This window comes from Protopterus annectens, chromosome 1.part0 (assembly GCF_019279795.1).
Source record: "Protopterus annectens isolate FY-2018-M chromosome 1.part0, PAN1.0, whole genome shotgun sequence".
NCBI lineage: Eukaryota > Metazoa > Chordata > Ceratodontiformes > Protopteridae > Protopterus > Protopterus annectens.
In genome coordinates, this window is record NC_056725.1 from 236,839,144 (window position 1) to 236,863,223 (window position 24,080).

The 24,080-nt window shown below is 38.5% G+C and overlaps 1 protein-coding gene across 5 annotated transcripts in view; it reads right to left on the reverse strand.

Annotated features, from left to right (window-relative positions):
* Positions 1-24,080, reverse strand: part of ADGRG6 (adhesion G protein-coupled receptor G6) — a 1,156,656-nt gene that overhangs the window by 23,000 nt on the left and 1,109,576 nt on the right. The window contains exon 26 of one of the 5 annotated variants that reach the window (XM_044058590.1): positions 19,561-19,607. The exons of the other annotated variants lie outside the window; for them this stretch is intronic. Within the exon in view, the coding sequence (XP_043914525.1) occupies positions 19,594-19,607 (14 nt within the window). The 3' untranslated portion in view covers positions 19,561-19,593. The remainder of the gene's footprint in view (positions 1-19,560; positions 19,608-24,080) is intronic. 5 annotated transcript variants of the gene reach the window in all.

A 24,080-nucleotide genomic window follows, 5' to 3' on the forward strand; every position in this document is an offset into this window, starting at 1 on the left:
CAACAGAGACCTCCAAAGCAGAAATGCAAGCAACCTCCACCCCCAACACAACCCAAATGACACATAGTCCACATACTCAGTGTGCCACACAACTACAGCCCATAAGGCATAACATATCCAACACTCTAGTCATAGGTGACTCTATAGTCAGGCACACTGATGTTCCACTCACCAGGCTAAACAAGGAAAAAGTTACTGTCAGCTGCCTGTCAGGTGCCAGGATCCGCCACATAATGCATGCACTCAGGTCACTCCACAACAAGTACAAATATGACTCTGTCATTGTCCATGTTGGTGTGAATGACCTGAGATGTACCTCCCTGGACTACATGAAAAGAGACATGGAGGAGCTTTCTGACCTTGTAGCCCAGGCCGGTATGACCCTAGCCCTGAGTAGCATCCTGCCATCACCCAGAATGACACCACAGTACAAGGACAAAATGATTGACTTTAACAATTGGCTAAGCTTCTGGTGTCATTCTAAGGGAATCCAGTATCTGTCTGCCTGGGATGACATGATCGTCAGACCACGCTGCTTTGCCAGAGATGGCCTGCACCTGTCACCCTTGGGATTCCGGATACTGGCAAAGGCTCTTGCCACCCCTCTAGTGCCTTTTTTTAGGCAATGTTCAAATGACAAATTCACCACCGTAACAGGTACAAGCAAGCAAAATCTGAGGGTAATGCTACTCAATGCTAGAAGTCTAAACCTCAAAATGCACTCACTCAAGGCACTCCTTTAAATGGAGAACATTGATATCTGTGTGGTGACAGATACCTGGTTCGAAGCTCCAGAGAGCACCCCTGCATTACCAGGCTATAATTCATACCACACATTTCGGCCACCAAACACGGACCAAAACACTAAAGGTGGAGGCGTGTCCATATTCATTATGAACTGATTGAAGGAAGGACACTGAGGAAACTCAGAGCTATAATATATAACTTTAAGTATCCTGTTTTTGTTTATTTTGTTCTTTATTTCTTTGTTATTAATAGCACTTTGTGTACTGTGTATTTTTCTAGCTAGTTTCACTGTGTGTGAGGTATTAACTGGAAATTGTCCACTTTTATTAAGCATCTGTTGGGTTGTTTGTTTCTGATAACTTGTTGCAGTTAAACTCTTTTTTCTAGAGGCTCCTTTAGCTGTTTAAAACTTTCATTTAAAGGCTCACTGCTGCTTTTCAGCTGTGAGAAACATTTCTGCAGTTTGTTTCCCACCCTCCCTCCCTGTTGGTATAGTGTTTTTTTATAGTTGGTGGCTTTGCAGTTGCCCACCCCTAGTGTAAATTTGATCTGGGACCATCCTCCCAGTCTAGTGTCATTATCTCATTCTACCCAGTAGAGGGAGAACATCTGAAAAGGCCAATCAGCTTAGTTTCTGCTACTCCTTTCTCTCTTTCCTGTCTCTCTTTCCACTTAAAAAATAAATAAATAAATACATAATAATAAAAAAAAATGTATCTGCTTTTACTGTATTTGTGTTTCTTCCTACTTTATTTTGCTTTTGCGTCATCTTAAAAGTACTCAATTGTATTTATTACTGCTTGGTGTTACTCATTCTAAGCCTTTTATTTTAAGCACTTGGGCTTCAGACCAGTTGTTTTACATTAAGAAGGTTTGTGGTCTGCACTGTAGTGGCAGAACAGGTAGCTTACATCCTTCTAAGTTGGGAACTGCTGATTGAGGGCTCAGTGTCTGTTATTCTAAAAGTGTATTTATTCTGGTTTAAGCACTTGGGCTTCAGGCCAGTTATTTTACATTAAGAGGGTTTGTGGTCTGCACTCTTGTGGGAGGAGAGGCTGGACTCTGCCCTTCTGAGCTGGGAATTTCTGGTTAAAGGCTTATAGTGCATGCATATTTGAACTGCTTCTTACTGAAATTGATACACCTTGCTTGCTGTAGCATAGACTATATCCAGGCCTGCTGAATCTAGCTTTGTTTGTATAACTTGAGCACTAATCCAGGCATTATTTAAAGTATTCACTTGTATTTATTACTGCTTGGTAGTAATTTGATTAAAGTGTAGCTATCATTCTAAGTCTTTTGGATTAAGCACTTGGGCTTCAGACCAATTGTTTTACATTAGGAAGGTTTGTGGCCTGCACTGTGGTGGCAGGACAGGTAGCTTACATCCTTCTAAGTTGGGAACTGCTGATTGAGGGCTCAGTGTCTGTTATTCTAAAAGTGTATTAGTTCTGGTTTAAGCACTTGGGCTTCAGGCTAGTTATTTTACATTAAGAAGGTTTGTGGTCTGCACTCTTGTGGGAGGAGAGGCTGGACTCTGCCCTTCTGAGCTGGGAATTTCTGGTTAAAGGCTTATAGTGCCTGCATATTTGAACTGTTTCTTATTGAAATTGCTACACCTTGTTTGCTGCAGCATAGACTAGATCCAGGCCTGCTGAATCTAGCTTTGTTTGTATGCTTGTTGTTTGTTTGCTTGTTATTTCCCTGAAATGCTAATTCTACCTAAAATGCGGCTTTTCAGTGCTTCTGTGGATCCCCAGTGATATCTGCATTGCTTACTGTACTTAATTCCTTGTTTCACTTGAAAGAAAGTTACTGTTTGTCATTTTTGCATTTAAGTTACATGCAACACATTGCATTTAAGTTACCTGGCACTTGCTCACTAAGTCAGCACTAAAAAATTAAAAGTACTACACCCTCACAAACTCCCCTTGAGTACCTTGTTCCCCACTGGCCCTTTTTTTCAATTATAAAGGAATTCCCAATACTATTCTAGCATGTCCAAAGGTCAGTTGTCAATCTCCTCTCTGGTCCAGCTGGTGAATCTGGGAATCTTGAGGCAATGTTACAACTGCCTCGTGTACACAGAAAACCCTCTCCTCCTCCCAACAAATTCCAACATATGTGAGAGATGCAACCATATAGCCAAACTGGAGGCTAAGCTCTCTCAACTCAGTAATGGCATAACCAGTCAGGAGGAGAAGGAAACCATACTCACTACAATTCCAGTCTCACATATACCTACCACGATAGCAAACCAAACACATAAACACACAAAAACATACTCGGAGGCTCTAAATAAAAATCTGCCTAAGCAGCAGAAACCTCCAAAGCAGACACCCAAGCAACCGCTACCCCAAAACAAAACACATGCAACACATAGCTCACAAAGCCAGTGTGCTGAACAGCCACCGCCCTTAAGGCTAAACAACACACCTGATACACTTGTAATAGGTAACTCCATCGTCAGGCACACTGACGTCCCACTCACCAGGCTGAACAAGGATAAGGTCACGGTGAGCTGCCTGTCGGGCGCTAGGATCCGCCACATAACACAAGCACTCAGGTCACCCCAATGCAAGTACAAATATGACTCGGTCATTGTCCATGCTGGTGTGAATGACCTGAAACGTACCTCCCTGGACTACATGAAAAGAGACATAGAGGAGCTCTCTGAGCATGTAGCCCAGGCCGGTATGACCCTGACCTTGAGTAGCATCTTACCCTCACCAAGAATGATGCCACAATATGAAGACAAGATGATCAATTTCAACAATTGGCTTAAGTATTGCTTGTCATTCAAAGGGGATCCAATGCCTGTCAGGCTGGTATGACATGCTCAACAAGCCACGATGCTTCGCTAGGGACGGCTTGCACCTGTCACCCCTGGGCTTTTGGATATTGGCAAAGGATCTTGCTACCCCCATAGTACCTATTTAGGCAAGGCTCAAAAGACAAACCCACCTCCATAGGTATCACAAGGGATAAGAAACTAAGAGTAATGCTACTCAACACCAGAAGTCTAAACCTCAAGATGCACGCAATCGAAACTCTCCTTAGCATGGAGAACATCGATATCTGTGCAGTAACAGAAACCTGGTTCAAGGCTCCTGAGAGCACCCCAGCACTACCAGGTTATACCTCATACCATGCTTTTCGGCCCCAAAACTTGGACCAAACCACAAAAGGAGGGGGAGTATCAATATTCGTCAAAGATACCCACACCTCCAGGTTGGTGGCACAGCACGAAGCATCAGAGACTATCCATGTGCAACTAACAGTGGGTAAAACTGCCTTCCAGTTTATAGCCTGCTACAGACCACCCTCCCAAACCCAGGAACCCCACTCAGCCTTCCTGAGAACACTGGAAAATATGAAGGTCTCTCCAAACACCATTATATTGGGTGACTTCAACTACCCAAACATAGACTGGGAGCATTACTCTAGCTCCAACACCCTAGCCCAAAGGTTCCAAGAATTTATAAACTCAAATGCTATGGAACAACTTGTTACCACTCCCACAAGAGGGGAAAACATACTGGACCTGATCATCACCAACATGGGGACTCTATGCTCCAGACCAGAAGTGTATCCCTCACTAGTAAGATCAGACCATAAACTAATCTCACTGGATATTCACATCCTGACCCCACCCCCTGCCCAGAAAACCACAGTGAAAAATTTCTCTAAAGCAAATTTCACACTCCTCAAAACTGAGGTGGAATCCTTCAAAGCCCCCGGGCCTGGGGAAAATACGGCCCAGACCGCAGAATCCTTTATAAACGCATTCTATGAACACCTTCAGGAATGCATGAATCATGCAATCCCAATTTAAACCAAGACCTAATCCTCCAAAGGTAGACGTCCTGTCTGGTGGACCCCAGCCATAAACAAACTATACAATAGAAGGAGGAAGCTACTACATGATGGAGCAAAATCCCAAAAAGTGAAGGTATCTCTGATCAGCATTAGCAAAAAATTACGGGCACTCATAAAATCGTCTAAGGCCAGCTTCGAGAGAAAAATTGCACAGGACACTAAGGATAATCACAAGGCTCTCTTTAGTTATGTTAGGAACCTGGGTGGGAATTCCCAGATATGCTCAGAATTAGTCCAAAATGACAAAAAATACACCGAACCCACAGACATTGCCAACATCCTAGCTGACAGGTTCAGCATAAACATCTCCTCCCCCACCAAAAGGGCAAATATCTATCCCAGCAGAGTGCTTCCCCCCCTGACATCTCAGATGCTCAGGTAAGAGCCACCCTCTCCAAAGCAAAAAACACAGCATCAATGGGACCAGACGGTGTCCGGGGCTGCGTCCTACATGAACTCCAAGAAGAGCTAAACCCAAACATAAAACTACTGTTCAGTCTCAGCCTTACTACAGGATATGTACCCAAAGAGTGGCATTCAGCAACAGTGGTCCCTCTCCACAAAGGTGGTGCCTTAACGGATCCTGGAAACTATCGCCCCATAAGCCTGACTAGCTTGGTCTGTAAAGCTATGGAAAGGATCATCATGGACCTCATAAATAAAGATATTGGGGACCTACAGACACTGGATCCTACCCAGTTCGGCTTTGTTAAGGGCAGATCCTGCCTCTTAAACCTGGTCGATTTCTTTGAAACAGTCACCAAGGCCATTGACGAGGGGAAGGTGGTCCACACAGCCTACCTGGACCTCGCAAAAGCCTTCGATACAATACCCCACTCGGGCATTATAGATAAGCTCACCAGCTTAAATATAAACCCCTCTGTCACTAGATGGGTTGCAAACTGGCTCAAGGATAGAACCCACATGGTTAGAATTGCTGGAGCCATGTCAGACTCCAAACCAGTTACAAGTGGCATCCCACAAGGCTCAGTCCTGGGACCTCTCTTGTTCAGTATATATTTCTCGGAGGTACAGGCCAACACGGAAGGACTGTGGCTGATCAAGTTCGCAGATGACTGCAAACTGGGCGCCATAATAGACTCTCCAGCCGACACAAGCATCCTCCAAAAGGGCCTCATAGAAACAGACAACTGGTGCCAGAGCCATGGCCTCAAGCTAAATGCCAAAAAGTGTATAGTCATCCCCTTTGGCAAAAACAAAGTGCCCACAAATTACCATATAGGTGGTAATCCATTAAGTACAGAAAAAGTAATTAAACCTGGCGACCCAAGTTGATAGCAAGTTGATAGCAATCTCTCATTTGACAACCACGTGACCAAAGTGGTTAGAGAAACATTTTATATAGCCCACCTAATCATGAAGGGATTCACATCTAGATCAGGGGAGGTCATTGTGCCTCTTTACTCATCCCTCATCAGGCCCATAATTGAGTACAATGCCCATTTTGGGATGTACCTTACCAGACACCTGCAGCAACTGGAAAGACCCCAAAAGTACCTCACCAAGAGGATCAAAGGGCTCAAACAGATGCCATATGCTGCCCGGTTAAAGAACTCCAGCTCTACTCAGTGACATACCGCCTGCTCAGAGGTGATCTGTGCCTGACGTATAAAGCCATGTCCAACCCGGAATTAATGGACATGCTGCACCTCAGAAAATCCAAATCCCATCGAGCTACACGCTCAAGAGACTTGAACCTCAGCAATGAAATAAATAGGACATGCTGGAGGTACAGATTCATAACCCAGAGGCTCCCTTCACTCTGAAATAAAATCCCAGTCCAGGTTAGGCAGAGTCCCTCATTGACTCTCTTCAACTGGAATCTTGATGAGTGGATGGGAGATCGTAGGTTTACCCCAGGTATCACTTCTGTGTCACTGTTAGACAGAGGTACAGTATACTAACCTCGAAAAAGGGCATAGCAAAATTAATTTAAAATGGGTGGCGAAAGCCAAACACACTCTGGCTAGGCTTATAAATGCCCTAGGGCAGATAGCCTAGTATGAACCTATGAACCTATGAACCTCCAAGCTTGTTGCTCAGCATAATGCATCCAAGATTATCCAAGTTTAACTAACTCTGGGCAAAACCGCAATCCAGATTGTAGCTTGCTACAGACTCCCCACCATGCCCCAGGATTCCCACTCCTCTTTTCTTGATACACTGGAAAATATTAAGGTACAACTCAACACTCTAATAACGGGTGATTTCAACTACCCTACCATTAACTGGGAAAACTACTCATGTAGCAACTCTTTTGCTCAATGTTTTCTGGAAATCATCAATTCCAATGCTTTGGATCAACTTATCCACACCCCCTCCAGAGGCAGCAATATCCTAGACCTGGTCATCACCAACATGGGTGACCGGTGTTACACACCAGAGGTCAGCTCCTCGTTGGTCAAATCCGACCACAGGCTACTCACCCTAGACATCCACATCCCCCTCCCACCCCCCCATTAGGAAAACAACCGTAAAAGATTTCTTCAAAGCCAACTTCACACTTCTTAAGACAGAAGTGGCAAACTTCTTGACACCCATGCAGATGGACAATAGAGGCACGACTGCTGAATCCTACATAAATGCACTTTATAAGCACTTACACAAGTGCATGGATCGTGCTATCCCTAACAGAACCAAGATGCTATCCTCCAAAAAAAGAAAGCCAATCTGGTGGTCTTCTGCCATAAACAAACTCTACAACGGAAGAAAGAAACTGTTGCAAAAAAGAGTAAAATCCCACGATTGGAGGAACTCCCGGGTCAGCCTCAGTAAGAAGCTGAGATCCCTCATAAAATCCTCCAAAGCTAGTTATGAAAACAAAATTGCCACCGATTTTAAAGACAACCACAAAGCATTCTATAGCTATGTCAAAAATCTCAATGGCAACACTCAGATCTGCTCTGAGTTACAGCACAATGACACTAAATATACAGAACCAACTGATATTACCAACATCCTGGCAGATAGGTTCAATGCTAACTTTACCCCCCCTCTCACCCCCTAAAGGGCCCATCTTTATACTGGAAGAATGCAAAGTTCCTGTAATCACGGCTGCACAGGTAAAAACATCACTCTCCAAAGCCAAGAACACAGCATCCATGTCCCAGGCTGCCTTCTACATGAACTACAGAATGAACTGGCACCCCACCTAAGTACCATGTTCAATCATAGCCTCACCTCAGGCTTTTTGCCCATTGAATGGCACACCGCAACAGTTATCCCACTCCACAAAGGGGGGGCCACAACAGACCCCGGGAACTACCACCCCATTAGCCTGATGAGCCTCATCTGCAAGGCCATGGAATGTATCATCATGGAACTCATAAACAAAGACATTGGAGATCTCCAAACCCTGGACCCCACACAGTTTGGGTTTGTAAAGGGCAGATCATGTCTCCTAAACCTGATAGACTTCTTTGAAGTAGTCACCAAAGCCATAGATGAGGGTAATGTGATTCACACAGCCTATCTAGATCTCTCCAAGGCGTTCAACACCATCCCCCACTCTGGAATTGTAGATAAACTCACTAAACTAGGTATAAATCCCTATGTCACAAGATGGGTTGCCAACTGTCTTACTGAACGAACCCACACTGTGAAAGTAGCAGACTCCAAATCAGACTTCAGACCAGTGATAAGTGGAGTACCGCAGAATTCAGTCCTGGGTCCTCTCCTGTTTGATATCTACTTCTCTGAAGTACAGGCTAACACAGAAGGTTTTTGGATAACTAAATTTGCAGATGACTGCAAACTAAGAGCCATAATTGAAACTCCTAATGATGTGGACATCCTACAAAAGGGCCTCACTGAGACAGATGCCTGGTGTCAAAGACATGGTCTCAAACTCAATGCCAAAAAGTGCAGTGTCATCCCCTTTGGTAAAAATTCTGTACCCATGAACTACCACATAGATGGTAGTCTACTTAACACCAAAAGTGTGATAAGAGACCTTGGGACACAGGTGGACAGTAGTCTCTCCTTTGATAATCACATTGCCAAGGTGGTCAGGAAATTCTTTTACGTGGCACACCTCATCACAAAAGGTTTCTCATCCAGAAAAAAATAGGCCATTGTTCCCCTCTACTCATCACTCATTAGACCCATTATAGAGTACAACGCCTCTTTTGGTATGTACCTCACAAGACATCTACAACAACTAGAAAGGCAGCAAAAATACCTCACAAAGAGGATTACTGGCCTCAAACAGATGCCTTACGCAGACCATCTCAAAAAACTCCAGCTTTACTCCATCGCATATCGCCTACTCAGAGGCAATCTCTGCCTAACATACAAAGCTATGTCAAACCCAGTGCTGTTGGACATGCTCCACTTAAAGAAATCCCAATCCCTCCGAGCTACACGCTCTAGGGACCTAAACCTTGTCACCACAATAAACAGAACATGCTGGAGGAATAGATTCCTGTCCCAGAGACTTCCCATACACTGGAACAGACTACCTATCTATGTCAAACAGAGCTCCTCATTAGCACTCTTCAAAAAAAATCTTGATGATTGGATGGGTAATAGGAAATTCACCCCAGGGATCACTTCTGTGGTTCTGCTTGACAGAGGCACAGGAAAATAATTCTCTTGGGTGGCGAAAGAAAGTGTACATTTTTAGCTAGGCTTGCATAGGCCCTAGGGCCAATAGCCTAGCACCTACCTATGAACCTATGAACCTATATCTGTGTGGCATCTACTTCTCTGACCTCAAAAATGAAAACCAGAAAAGATAAACCTAGATAACTGGATGGGCAATGTCAAATTCTTCCATGGTCTAGACTGTTTTGTCTTCCTTGGGGCTAGATGCTACTTTGGAATTGGGTTTTTTGGCTAGGCTTGTAATAGTCTGCAGACTGACTGTTTAATATTTATCTATGTACCACTGATCCTATGAACCAGGACCTCTGGTTAACCGAGTTTGCAGATGACTGCAAACTAGGTGTAATTCTTGAAACCACCTCAGATATCTGTACCCTACAGAAAGTGCTTACCATATTTAATATCTGGTTCAGATGGAATGTTAAAAAGTGTAGCATTGTTTCTTTCGGAAAACAGAAATTACCCACAAATTACAATATAGATAACCTACCCTTACTAAACAGAAAGGTAGCCAAGAACCTGGGCACTTGGATTGACAGTATCCTTGATCTTTACATGGCAACTGGAGTTAGGAAATCTTTCTACATGGCACAGCTAATAGCCAAAGCTACTGCGTCTAAATATAAAGGTGATATTGTTCACTTATATTCAGCACTGATAACACTCATTACAGAATATAATATTCCCTTTGGTACATTCCTCTGACATAGCAACAAACATGAAAATCCCCAGGGGCTCATATTTTAAAAAGTCACTGGTCTTAGAATCAGAGTTACCAGAAGAGACTGGAAGCCCTGTCCCTGTAGTTTGTGTCCTACATATATATATATATTTCATATATTTTGTAGTTTGCACTTGTTATAAGATTGTGTTGATAATTAGTTTATCAGAAGCACTGCCCCTGTTAGTATTGTATTTATGTTTTATTCATGTTACATGTACGGCTGGGCGTGGCTTCCTCATTGCTTTCCTCATTTCCTGTGAGTTTACTATTTAAATGATTCATTTCCTGTGTAAGACAGATTCTGATGAAGTTGAGTAAGATTTTAAACTTGACAAAAGTGCTAAACCAGTTGTGTATGGGTTCTGCAATAAAGTACTTTTACTTTACTGGGCTTATTCTGTGTTTGACTATACCATTGTAACATATTTTGTTGGGTTGGATTATTTTAATTATTATTATTTTACACTTACTGAATCACCATGTATCAACAGATAAAAAATATATTAAAATTATGTATATAAAACCTCTCACTTAAATGGATCTGTCCTTTATTTCCTATAACATTCACTTCAGAAAGTGTAGATATGCTTTACATAAGCAAAATGAAAATATTAAGTCAAATAAAACCAATTTACTGGTTTAACTGTTGAAAAGAAACCAAAACATATCAAACAGATTAAATAACTTGTAGGTATGATGCTGAAAAGGAAAACAGGCTAATTCAGTCCATAAAGCAATTTGTCATTCATCAAAATCAACATTTTACTGAACAGAATTATCAAAATACACTTAACTGACATATTTGAAGAACAACACCGTAACTGGCACTTCAAAAAAGACATGCCCTTTGATAACTATGGTCCAGATTCCAAAAAACTTGTTAGTGTAAGTGACCACTTATACTGAGAGCAGCTGTTTTGGAATCTGGTCCTCATAGTAAGCCTATTTGTAGACAGGCCTTACACAGAAGTAAGTCACACTGAGGGCAGGTCTTCCAGAATCAGGGCAGACTTGCACTGAGAGCAACTCTTTTGTAATCTGGCCCAATGTAAAATTATTCTTAATAATAAAACTGATCTTTTTGGTTATATGTGTAACAAATTGACTATCCTACCTTCTCTAAAATAGAGAAAGAAATAATTTTGAGTTCTGCTAAAAATAATTAAAAAATGCTGTTCATTACTTTGGGGGATATTTATGTAGAAATTCATACATAACATTTTCTTAAACTACAGAAGGTTGGTAAAATATATAAGATATATATAATATATAAATATATCATCAAGTCACATGACATCATAAATACTTGGTCTAGGTATCTAAAACCTCTTTTGCAATATCAATAGAATGGTTTGAAGGGACAGGTATATTTCACAGAGGATACCACTGCTATGGAAAAGACTCCACATCTACATAAAACAAAATTCATCCCTGTCTATTTTCAGCAGCAACTTACATCTATGGATGGGAGACAGAACATTTCCCCAGGACTGCCCCATGTGCTAAGAGATGCAGCTCATACATGCTTTATCCCATGCATGGGTTACCTCAAATTATTTGTGGTATAATCCCAGTTATTGTCATTTGGGGTAATATATAATTACTGACCATAGGATAGCTAAGGCCGGTCTACAATGGAATGGGATAGGTTAGTTCAAGCACAAAGAGGGAAACTGTCTAGCCATAAGATGGTCCTCAAGGTCAGCTAGCCTAGTACTTATCTCTAAACCTATGAACTTATAAGAAGAATAAAATGACATGTTGGAAATATAATTAAAAAAACTAAAAGCTGAAAAAACAGCATATATACTAGTATGAGGTGTTAAGAAAATTGTGGTCTAGATTTCAAATATTTGTACAAGTATTGTGGATGGATAATTTTGCAATATGAAAGCATTTTGTTCTTTTTAATACTCCTACACCTGCTTGTTTTAAAAAAGAACAGTTGCCTCTTCTGTGGTGGACCTTAACCATAGCTTATAAAATACCATTTTGGAACTCATCATCTATCTCTTCCTTTTCTGATTAAAATGTGACCACAGTTATTTATGAATAAGAGATGAAACTAATAACAATGAAAACAAAACATTATCAAAATATACTTAAAAATACTCGGATAAGTTAAAGAAATGACAACTGTGAATATGGTACTTTGTAGAAATATGTAGAATGAAATCTAAAGTTATAAAATTTTAAATATAACCTAATTTGAGGTCAAAATACCAAAAAAGAAAATCACCGGAGAGTGTAAAAGTCAGTAAAATAAACAGCACAAATACCCTGGCACTTGGCAGTCCAATAGCAGGCAAAAGAAAAAGCAAAGTAAACTTAAAAAACTCCCAAACACTTTTAATATAAAACAAATAAATGTGGTTTAGTGCTTCTGTCAGTACATTGACATCTTCAGAACCACAAAACAAAGTAAAAATGGGTTTAAATACTTTTTAAGTAAATAAACCCCACCCCCAATAATGAACCAATCAATGTGTAATAGAGCAACCCCTAATAAAAGTAACATGCACAACTAAATGTTGGTTTAGAACAACAATATAAGAAAATAACATTTAAAGCACTAAATGCCAATAAAAATAACCATAAACAAATTTGTAAAAAATCTCAAACCTGTGCATCAGGGAAATGGTGTGGCAACTAAGATTAAATGCCACCAATTCCACAGGCTTAAATGAAAGTGTTTCCATCACCATAGGTTCATAGGTTCATAGGTAGGTACTAGGCTATCGGCCCAATGGCCTAAGTAAGCCTAGCCAACAATGTTCCCTGGCTTATGCCACCCAAGAAAGTTATTTTCTTGTGCACTGTTGAGCAGAGCCACAGAAGTTATCCCTGGGGTGTATTTCCTATTTTCCATCCACTCATTAAGATTTTTCTTGAAGAGTACTAATGAGGAACTTTGCTTAACATAGATGGGTAGCTTGTTCCAGAGTATGGGAAGTCTCTGGGACAGGAATCTATCCCTCCAGCATGTCCTGTTTATTGTGGTGTCAAGGTTTAGATCCCCAGAGCGTGTAGCTTGGAGGGCTTAAAAGAGGACACAATATAGGTTGAGATTTTTTACAAATTTGTATATGGTTATTTTTACTATCATTTAGTGCTTTAAAAGTTCTTTTCTTATATTGTTGTTCTTAACTAACATTTAGTTGTGCATGTTACTTTTATTAGAGGTTGGTCTATTACACATTGATTGGTTCATTATTGGGGGTGGGGTTCATTTACTTAAAAAGTATTTAAACCAGTTTTTACTTTGTTTTATGATGCTGAAGATGTCAATGTACTAATGAAAGCGCTAAACCACATTTATTTGTTTTATATTATAAGTGCTTTGGAGTTTTTTAAGTTTACTTCCCTTTTTCTTTTGCCTGTTATTGGACTGCCAAGTGCCAGGGTGGTTGTGCTGCTAATTTGAGGTCAGAAGGCACACTACAATTGTTACATATAGAGTTAGATCAACACATGTGTTTTAGTTTTTTATCATAAATATGTCGTATTTGATAAAGTTAAACATTTTGTGAAAGAAAAGATAGCTTCAAACATTTAAACTTCTTGGACTATCTTTCACATGAAACTGAGTTTAATGATTACTAGCCTTTTTTTGTATACTGCAATATAGTAATGTATTTTCCTTTGCATTTCTTTATCTCACAACCAGTATGTTAAGGCTCTCCTAAGAAACATTGACATTTGTAAATCATACTTTTGTAAGTATGGCCAAGGTTCTTTGTGTTTTTGTATATTTATGATATAGCTGGAAACTTGTTTACATTTTATAATCAAACAAAGTATTTATTTCTTTTTTTTAATGTTGGCTTAATTTAGGCAGCTCTGTATTTTCAGCAAGTGTGTTGGTAGATGCACATGTTAACAGGTACTGATGCTGAATGTTTATCTGTGTTGTGACAATTCAGGTAGGTATGAACAAGAAAGAAAGAAAGAAAGAAAGAAAGAAAGAAAGGAAACATGAAATTCATAGAGTAACATGATTGCCCCAACCCTTATTTCCTTATCAGATACTTGGGCAACACTGTTGCAAAATCATGCTGCCAAGCAGTTAATATGCTTTTCTGTATGTCTAGCTGAAAGAAAGAAAAAAACACTGATGTTTATAATACCATCATTAGTACTTACAATGCTACAGGTTTTTTGAGTCAGTAATATTCACAAGAATCTGCTGCGTTGCTGCCCTTCCTCCTGACTTGTAGCTCACCTCATACTATTTATTCAATGGCATTTAAGCAGTTCTACTGTCTGGCACTTTATCACTCCTTTCTGCAATGTTTTCTGTTGGCCTACCTCTGTTAGTCACCCTTCAACTTCTCTTCTTATACCTTCCTCTGTGCTCCATGCCAAACATTCTAAGTGAGACGTGAGGAGATTAAGTAATGCCATTAATTTGAAATGTATTCCTCATTCATATATCATCATTTCTTCCTCATTGTGAACAATCATGCACTTCTAAGCCTTTCAGTTTATGTCACTTCGCTGAACCTCAACACTTTGTGTAACTTTGTGTGCTTTTTTTATAATGGCCATCCCTTCCTTTATGGCAACTCCATACCTAACCTCCACTTTCAAGATATAGTGTTATGGATGGGAACTCAGCTAGCTGTTTATTGGTGGCATTGATTAGGTGTCTGCTAGTCACTGAACCTTTTGTAAAAGTGGTACAATGACAGCTTTAGTAAAAGCATCATTCTAAGTCTGTGATTGCTAAACAAAATTAATAAAATGAATATTTATCTTTCTCCAAGAAACGTCTATCTAGGACCTGATAAGTATTACTAATACTAGTGTGTGTTCTGTGTATGTGGGGGGGCGGGGTGTCAACAGCGATGTGTTGATCTGTTTTCACATCCTAATTTCTTCACAAAACTCAAATGTTTCCACCTTCTCAATAGATGTTCAAAATTCAAATACAGTATCGCACCAGTCTTAAGGACTTCCAAGTAAAACACAAGACTTATTATTTAATACTGTGATTAAGCACTTTAGTCCAATAAAACAATGGACTTCATCAGAATCACTGAAAAAACAAAGCATGCACTTATATAACACAACCAATAAAACAATTAATTTGTTTAATTAAAGAGATTTAAAGTGAGCACACTATAAAAGGTACAACTGAAGCTGCCAAGCCACGAAGAAGTTAAAAAACTCTGAGACTTTAAAACTAAAAGTGTGTACAAATTCATTTCATTAATACTGGGGGTGGAGGTGGGTGGTGGCATATGACTTCAACTGCCATTTTACCTCTTTAATATCAAGTAAAATTTTAAAATCACGACCCCTGGTATTGACTTTTACCTGGTCTAAAATACCAAATTTAAAAGAATGGCATTGGGAACTGTTACTAAGGTGCTTAAACTTAAATAAGATGTTGTTTACATTTTCCTTATTTATATCGTAATAATGTTCATAGATCCTTGACCTACATAAAACACTGGGCAGACCATGCACTTCGCCATATAAATCATCCCTATTGATAAACAGTTGCCTTTGATAAAAAATACTTTTGAATGTAAAATATTCTTGAGAGTAACAGGATTATCCTCCAAAATGTAAAAACAGTGTCTGCAAGAACTACATTTGATAGTCTTAATGACTTTAGTAGTAGGTAAGGAAAGTTTAACATCACTTTCCAAACTTTGCTTAAGGATAAGACCAGTTTTAAAAATAAAAGAAGGTGAAGATCCTAAAGTCTGATACACTTCTGGGATGCCTCTATGCAAACTTCAGTTGTTACAAAAAATGCTTTAGACCTCTTTTGCTTGTGGCCCACATTCTAAAATTAAAGCTGTTTCATAACCTGAGGATATCTACTTGTCATTTGTTTGAATCAAACCTATTCCTAAAAGGAGTTTGTATTTAATCCCCCATTGTGACAATACTTAGTCCATCTTATCAGTGACTAAAGTTGTATGGTAACTTCTAGATGTAAACAAATTAACTATGTTAGCTAGTCCTATTTTAACATCCTCAAATTCTGAGGTCATCCTAGTTGCTCTTATAAATTGCTCTTTAACAATACTCTTTTTTTGGTGGACAAAAGCACTTAATCACAGTATTAAATAATAAAACGTGTATTTTATTTGGAAGTCCTTCAGGCTGGTGTGATATTGTATTTGAATTTTGGTTGTCTACACTATTTTGGATTTATTTTTCAGTAGACTTTCCCATACTATGACCCCATATCCCACTATCAGTAACATTTGTGACTGACACATTTTGTTTCATGTATTAATACTTCCTGATGTTATGCAGCATTCATTGCACACGTCATTTCCTCTAATCCCATCTGATTTCACCTAGTGTGTCTCTTTGATTGCCTTTTTCATCAATCTTACTTTTTTTTTTGCACTGGTTTAACATGGCGTTCACTTTAATGCCTCCTTCAAATCTCGCTTTAAGTATTTTCCATTTGATTAGTGTTTGAATGCAAAGGCTCTTCTCCCGAGCATTCTCAGTATAGCTATCAATTTGTAACACCTGCTTGTTCCCTTTCCTTCCATGTCCTACAGCTTGTACTACTTTTCTGACATATGCTGTACAGAGCAACCTAAGCAACTACCTACCCCAGCTGTTGATTTCTAATTTTTATTGTGTTTCTAATGCAATAAAGCCTTACTTTTCTTGCATTTGAAAAATGACAGCTGCTGCACACTTCACAACACCCCCAAACTTATATATATCAACTCCAAGATTGCCATACCTCATAGAAAAAAAGAAATATTCTGAGAAATGACATGTCGGACTTAGTACATGTAAGTCTCTTCTTTTGGCTATTCAGTCTCTGCATTTCGGCACTCACTTTACCTGGTCCCCAAAATTTCAAATGGTACCTTAAAAGCTCTGTTAGAAATGCAGCATCATCCTAGTAACTGGATTTTGACCTATTTACCTCCTTAATGGCTATGAGACTAGTCTAGCACACATATTTACAATGTAACAATGAGGAATGCATAAAAGGTTCAGTTACATTTAAACATCAGAAACTGCGTAATGCGCTGTATGTGGAAAACTCTTGAGCTGATCATAATAAATCTGGTACCTCGAATGTACTCTTATGACTTAAACCAGCAAATGTTGCTTACTGTCTACTATGTGAATATTAATTTCATTTATGAAGTCAGCAGCAACAGCTTGATTCCACTGGGTCTATATCACTGTCAAATAATCTGTTCAGCGAATAACTATTCATCTAACCCACTAAAGTGAAAGCTCATTTTAGCTAACAATCGTTTCAACAAATTTTTTCACAGGGAAAGGAAGTGGTTGGCCATCATCAGGAATTTGCCTCTTTCCCCACTGTAGTGCAATCTTGGATTTGGTATATTTAGTTAAGGGGGTGGTGGTGCAGCCCCCCACATTCTTGCCCCCCACTTTGCTGAGTTTTAAATTGTGTAGTCTTTGTTAGGTAGCTGGTCCACTAGTTTTTTTTCCCTGTGAAAAAATTCTCTGAAACGATCGTGATAGAGTGATATAGACCCGATTCAACTAACTAGTAAATCACAATGAAAAGTGTTTTGGAATAGAATGAATGCTAAAAGATGCGTTCCATTAAGTTGTCCCCGCAGGAAAATCAAGTTCTAGTTACAGATGCATAAATAGGTAGCTTACTGTCCCTACTGCTGATTTTCTAATGATTATATAACAAGACAAAAGCCCATAAGCATATTTTCCAGGGGAATTACTACCAGTGACACCAAAAACCCACATACAGTGACAATGTCCATAAAAAGGCCACGCTTTGTTGCCAACTACAGTTCATACTCATCAGCAAGGAATCTTTACAGTATGCACTTAATACTACCAATATGTTTCTGTTAAACCCAAAACATGCATTCATACAGATTCAGAACCTGCCTGGAGGTAAAGAGTATATCTTATATCCATTATTACCTGAAAGTTTATCAGACATTTGATACATCTTTCAGGCATTGAACTGTCTACTGTTCTTCACAGCCATGTTACACTACTTTGATGTTTCTTTATGTATGAGAATGACAAATTCATTATAATTTTTATATGGAAAAATCTGAGAATACAATTAATTATATGATTTAAGACATCGTATTGGGTTTACAAATCTTATGTCCATTAAACTGATCTTGTTGTTCCAGTGTATAAGTCTGTAATAGAAATCAGTTATATACAGATAAGCATCACTCAGGGACTTAGAGACAAATGCAAAAATTATAAAGAATAAAGTTCTGAAATCATTAAAGCTTTTTAAAATATTGAAATGTTCCTTTACAAAGATGATAGAGTAAGAAACATGCAACTGTAATGTCTGGCAATTTTTATTGATTATAACCTTCAATGTAATACATGGAGCAGACTGATTATTCTCAAAAATTAGAAAAAGATAAAAGTACTTTTCTAACTTGTTATGCATTTTTCTGATATCAGAAAATAAAACAATCTGGTAATGTACTTTGAAGGTTGATATTATCTAGTCTATTATAGAACTGTATTTGTGAAACCTGACAGCTTTGAAAGCTGTTACACATTGTGCAGACTTACTTGCATGGACATACGCATGCACACACATAAAAAATGGTGGCAGAGTGTAGTGTTTAATATGTGAACAAGAAACTTTCAGTGCTCAGATCTGATACACACTGGTAATTAACGTTTTTTAATGAAGCTAGCCTGCTGGTTTCTTGCAGCGTAATGTAGGCTGCAGTCACAATAAATGTTATTTTAATGTTGGATTGCGGCATTCTAGATAACACTGCATAAAAAAGAACTGAAAGGAATGTACTTTTAAAAAATCATATCCACTGCATTCCAAGCCACACAAAAAGGATTGAGCTAATACAAAGTTAACTGCACCAACAATAATGCTAAGAATAAGACATTTCACAATTCATGGACTTTGTGTGTTGTATTTTTTCATAAATCCATATTCTTTAAAAATCTGCTATAACACGATAACAATGACTACACAATGTTTAGAATAATGTTTTGTTAAAAAAATCTGTTACAGGTTTCAATAAAAATACAAAATGTAGAGTGACAGAGATCAGAGATACCAAGCCCATGTGATCATGCAATAATAAAGTGATGTGACCCAGGCAAGATGAAATTAAAAAAAAAAAATCATGCCTCAAATCTGCAAGCAGCACTCTAGACATGAGCATGGCTTGGTGATACAGTGTTCTGAATATCTTTTGAAAAAATCGCAGTTATGAAATATGCCCACTGCTTTATTCTGAGGGAAATATATTAGCAGCCTGTAGACTGGTTTACTAGCCGAGACCATTGTTTTTCATGGTGAAGACTAGTAAGTTAACCTTAGACCACCGACTCAAGCAGTTTGCTTTGTCCAGTACCTCATGCATAACAGTGCAAATTGTAGCAGGATTTTAAAGACAGGTGCCCTCTCAGAATATAAGGCTCAGAATGAATGAAAAAGAAGCTACAGAAAGAAATAAAAACCAGTAGCAAGCCACGTCTTAAATCAGGCACACTCAGTTTGATTTGTTTCTTTATTACAGGCTCATGCAGCTGCGCCCCACACTCTGATGTTGCAAAGAAACATGCATTAAACAAAGCATACACTTTACCTTTGAGGGTCCACCTCCGATTAGGGTAAGCTCTTAGAAGATATAATCTATACCATAAACATATGAATGTCTGTGTCATTTATGTTGCAAGAAAGGTTTGCCAGCCATGTTCAACTTTCCTCAGTGCTCCTTAGAACATTACTCACCAGTAATATTTTGCCACTGTCCAGAAAATTGCATGCAAGCAATAATATTCCTAAGCACATTAATTACTAGTGACTAACAACTGCTTAAGTAGGCAACAACAGTGACTGAAATGATAGTGATAAATAAAGTTTATATATATATATATATATATATATATATATATATATATATATATATATATATAAACAAATTAATACCACTCTGTAGCAACTACTTTCATAAAGACTGTAAACAGCAAGAACAGTGTTGATAATATTTATGGATATGGTTACTCTTGCTTCAGGCATCTTTGGTGAGTGCAAAATTATTATTCACATAAACTGTTACTTGTTTCATAATTATTTGATTTTATTTGAAAGCCAGTAATTAGACAGTGCCACACAATACAGACCCAGATACAGGTTCTTCATCATATATAGCAGTATGAACTAGTAAAAGTAACATATTATTACAAAATTATAAAAAAGTACAGTAACAACAATAATAATGATTATTAATAATAATAATAATAACAATGATAATAATAATTTATTATTATTATTATTATTATTATTAACCCGGATCCAACTCTGAATGATGCAAAAGTGAAAAATTACTGAGGGCTGTTTCTTGTCCTTTAACTGTTTTGTTGACCACTTCTCTGGTAAAACTGGTCATAACCACAGCAAAACTCCTTTAATAGTACTTCTCAGTCAGGAAGGAGTTTGCACATGCATTGTCTAATATGTCTGTAAGTTAATATTTACCCAGCAGTGAACTCAAGAGGGATAAATTAATTCCCTCTTGAGTAGACCATGCATGCAGAAGTGTACCCACAGGTTAACTCAATCCACTTGGTAAATACTTATGGATGTTTCAGTACCTGGTGATTTTGAACTGCCATGGTTAGTACACTTGGAAGGTAACCTTAGGTGCAGCATTCTGAGATTCAGAATTGTGATCTGTTTTCTGTGCTGTCCAACTTTTGTGAACATAGGCAAGGTTAGATGGTTAAATAATAAAAATATCTGAATGATTATCTCTGAGATGCTCACTTAAGCTTATGAGTTAGTACTGAAGTTGGTAACCCTTTTCTGGTGTAGTTCCAGCATTGATCAGGTTTTTATTCCTGAATGTTTTAAAATGTAAAGGGTCTTAAATGAAAGGGATTAAAGTTTTCCATGAAAATAAACCGTTATGATAGCAAAAAACTGACCAGAAAATGTTAAAAGTAGAATATCCACTCCCACGGCTCCTTAATCCTTACACTGTTAATTAGTTCATAATTTATTTCTCAGCATGACATCTTTACCATCACTGATCATGATTTTATTTCATTTGTGTTTATTAATAAGGGTAGAGCGATGATCCCATGGTGTTTTTTTTTAGACTCAGCCCAGGAGCACAGTCTGGTTAAGTGACTTTCTCAGAGATATACAAACAGGCAAATAGACGCTAAAGGACTCAAACCCATGGATCACAGGGAACAGTTTGCTAACAGCTCATAGCTATAATCCCTTACACCAACTGCCAGGCAGTACAACACTCTTCTGAACACATATCCATGTCCATGGGTAAGACACAGAAATACCACATTATAACTACAACAGATGCTACTGTAGTTTACCTCAGCATTAATACACTACATAAATTTGTACAGAAGTGCAGTTGACAGCAAGGAATTTTTCTTAGCGTTTGTAAATCTGGTCATTCATTCAATTAGTTTCATTTGAAAGCTTTAATATTAGTTATTTCACACTCATAGTACTTTCCAAAGACATTAGTATGTAACTCCTGAACATTATTAAACTTTCACTGAACTCTTAAAAATGTGTAGGGAAGTCATGCCTGGTACTTGCCTTTGGTTTGGTTAGTGGACCAGGTTGACCTGATGAGCATAAACAAGTACAATTTGTTGCTCTTATTAAGGTGTGGTCAAAGAGATGCATTTCTAAAATGCTCCTGTTAGTAGATAACCAGAAACAATGGACTATTACATGGAAAGTGAACAAAATCACAAAAGCTTCTCTTACCTAGCTTGTTTAGTCAAATAAAAGCATTAAAGGGTTCTAGGTTCAGCTGTAGATAGAAACTACATTTGGCTGCATAGCTTATATCACAACAAATGGCTCACACAATTAAAGATTAGCTACAAAAAATTTCAGACAGCTTAAATAATTATGCGTTATTTAAGAAATATGCTTTCTTAAAGATATGTCTCCTTTTAAAAGTAATGTGCTATTAGCACATAAGGAAAGTTAACAATATACAAAAAGGAGATAAACAAAAGGCTTCACTGGGGAATGCATTTATGATAGGAATGGGAATATTTACACTTACATTTTACCAAGTTTTTATGTAGCTTCAGCATCTACTAACAAATACAAAGCAGAACATAATAAATCTTGTAATCATTGTAAATTATGTGTATTTATTTATTTATATTTATATTTATACAATTTGTTAACTGAGGTTGTGTACTCTTGACTTGGATTCTGCTGATACATATTTTTGTCCTGATAAGCTTACATTAAAATGGTATACAAAAACCTATTGTTTTCACACCCAAAACTCAATACTAAATGCATGAGGGTTGGTAAAAAAACACTCTACCCCTTTAGTCATACACGTAAGCACTGTTCCTTCTGCCTTTAATGAGCAACCTTTACTGACAATATGTTAATTATTCCTTCTGCAAGTTATCACAGTGCTGATCTGTGGAAAAGTATGAGAAGAATAGCACATTGATTATATCAGAATTCTCACCTCCTAGTGTACGTTTGACAGAACTTCAGGAAACAAGTATATTCTTTATTTGTGGATTACAGGAAGCCACCTCCATAGGAATACAGCTTCATGTGTAGAAGTTCTGGCCACCTGTACAACTCAGATAGTCTGGGATTATCTAGTGGCCATGGTGCTGGAGAATCTAGCCTTAGATCTATGGTGGACAGAGATCTAGCTGCCTATCCTTGGGGGTAGGAAGTCAGTTCTGCACCAGGACTGCTGCTTGTCACCTGGTAGAAGAGCCATCACTTTTGTGTAAGTCACAAGGACCCAGGGATACAAACTTACCAAAAAGTGCATGTACTCTGGCTGAGTCTCTCAAGTGTAGAGAAACATGAATTCAGACAACTTGGTGTAGAGAGCCATTGCATAATTTATGCCACCCAGCAGGGTGAGGACTTTACAAGCATCACAAATCTCCAAACTGTCCTGCAATGGTGGTGCAGAGAGATACAGCTCTGAGTATTCCCCAAGCAACATAGCTTGGGAGCTTAACTGAGTAGGCAGGAAGGATGGGTGTGCCCATCCTAAGAGGGGAGGAGCTTGCTGTAGACACACCCATGCTGTTGCTTTCCCTGATAGAGATCTTGTAAACAAAACAAAATAAGTATGTGTTCTCTGAGGTTAGGTGGGGCAGTCTGCTAATGGTAGCCTCTTGCAAAAGTGAGTGATGGAGCAGCACTGATGCCCATGACTCACCTCAAAGACACTGCTGGGTGGGCTTGGGGAGGCAGGATATTAGGAAAGGTGCTTCTTGGTAGCATTAAAACATTGCTTTGGGTGTCTTCAACTCCCCACCATTCCTGAGTATGTGTCAGAGTTAATCCATACACCAAGTAGATAAGGACAGACCCTGGTTGCATCTGATAAACAGCTGTTGAGATCAAAAATGGTGAAAAAATGAATAAGTAAAAGTTCTAACTTCCTGGCATGGTGCAACAACAAATGGATGAAAAAGAGATGTGCCTTGATTGCCTTGGAAGATGGGGAGGGGAAACAGAGGTTAAACTTTATTTAAAAAAGAAAGCTTCCTCCATCCTAATAGCATTCCTTACTTGATACAAAAATGAAGGAACAGGTCAACCATCTCCAGGTAATTCTCACTGGCCAAGGAACTAGGTTTCATGTCAGTAAATTTGGTAGAATCTAAAATTATTCCAATGTCAAAAATGACATAAAAGGAATAAAACATGAAATAAACACCTCTGTGTCTGAAAAGCAGGTAACCACATTAAACATGATTAACATACTTCCTTTATTTTTTATATCAAATAGAAAGTATACTATCATGAAATGAAAGATGTTTAGGACATTCTATGCATAGTTAACTGTACATAGAAATTAGGGATCTGAAAACTTAGGGGTCATACCTTTGATTCTCCTACATTAGTTCTAAACATCAAGTGCTGCTATACTATGACAGCCTTCAAACATGACTTACAAACCAAAACATTTATATTTTAGAAGACTAATCTGATTATATAATATTGATAATGTTAGGTTTATTCAACTGGCAAATACAGTGGGTCTTTACACAGGAAATGTAAATAATTTCTGCAATAAATAAGACATGAAGCTGGTCAACTGTTAATACAACCACAGGCATG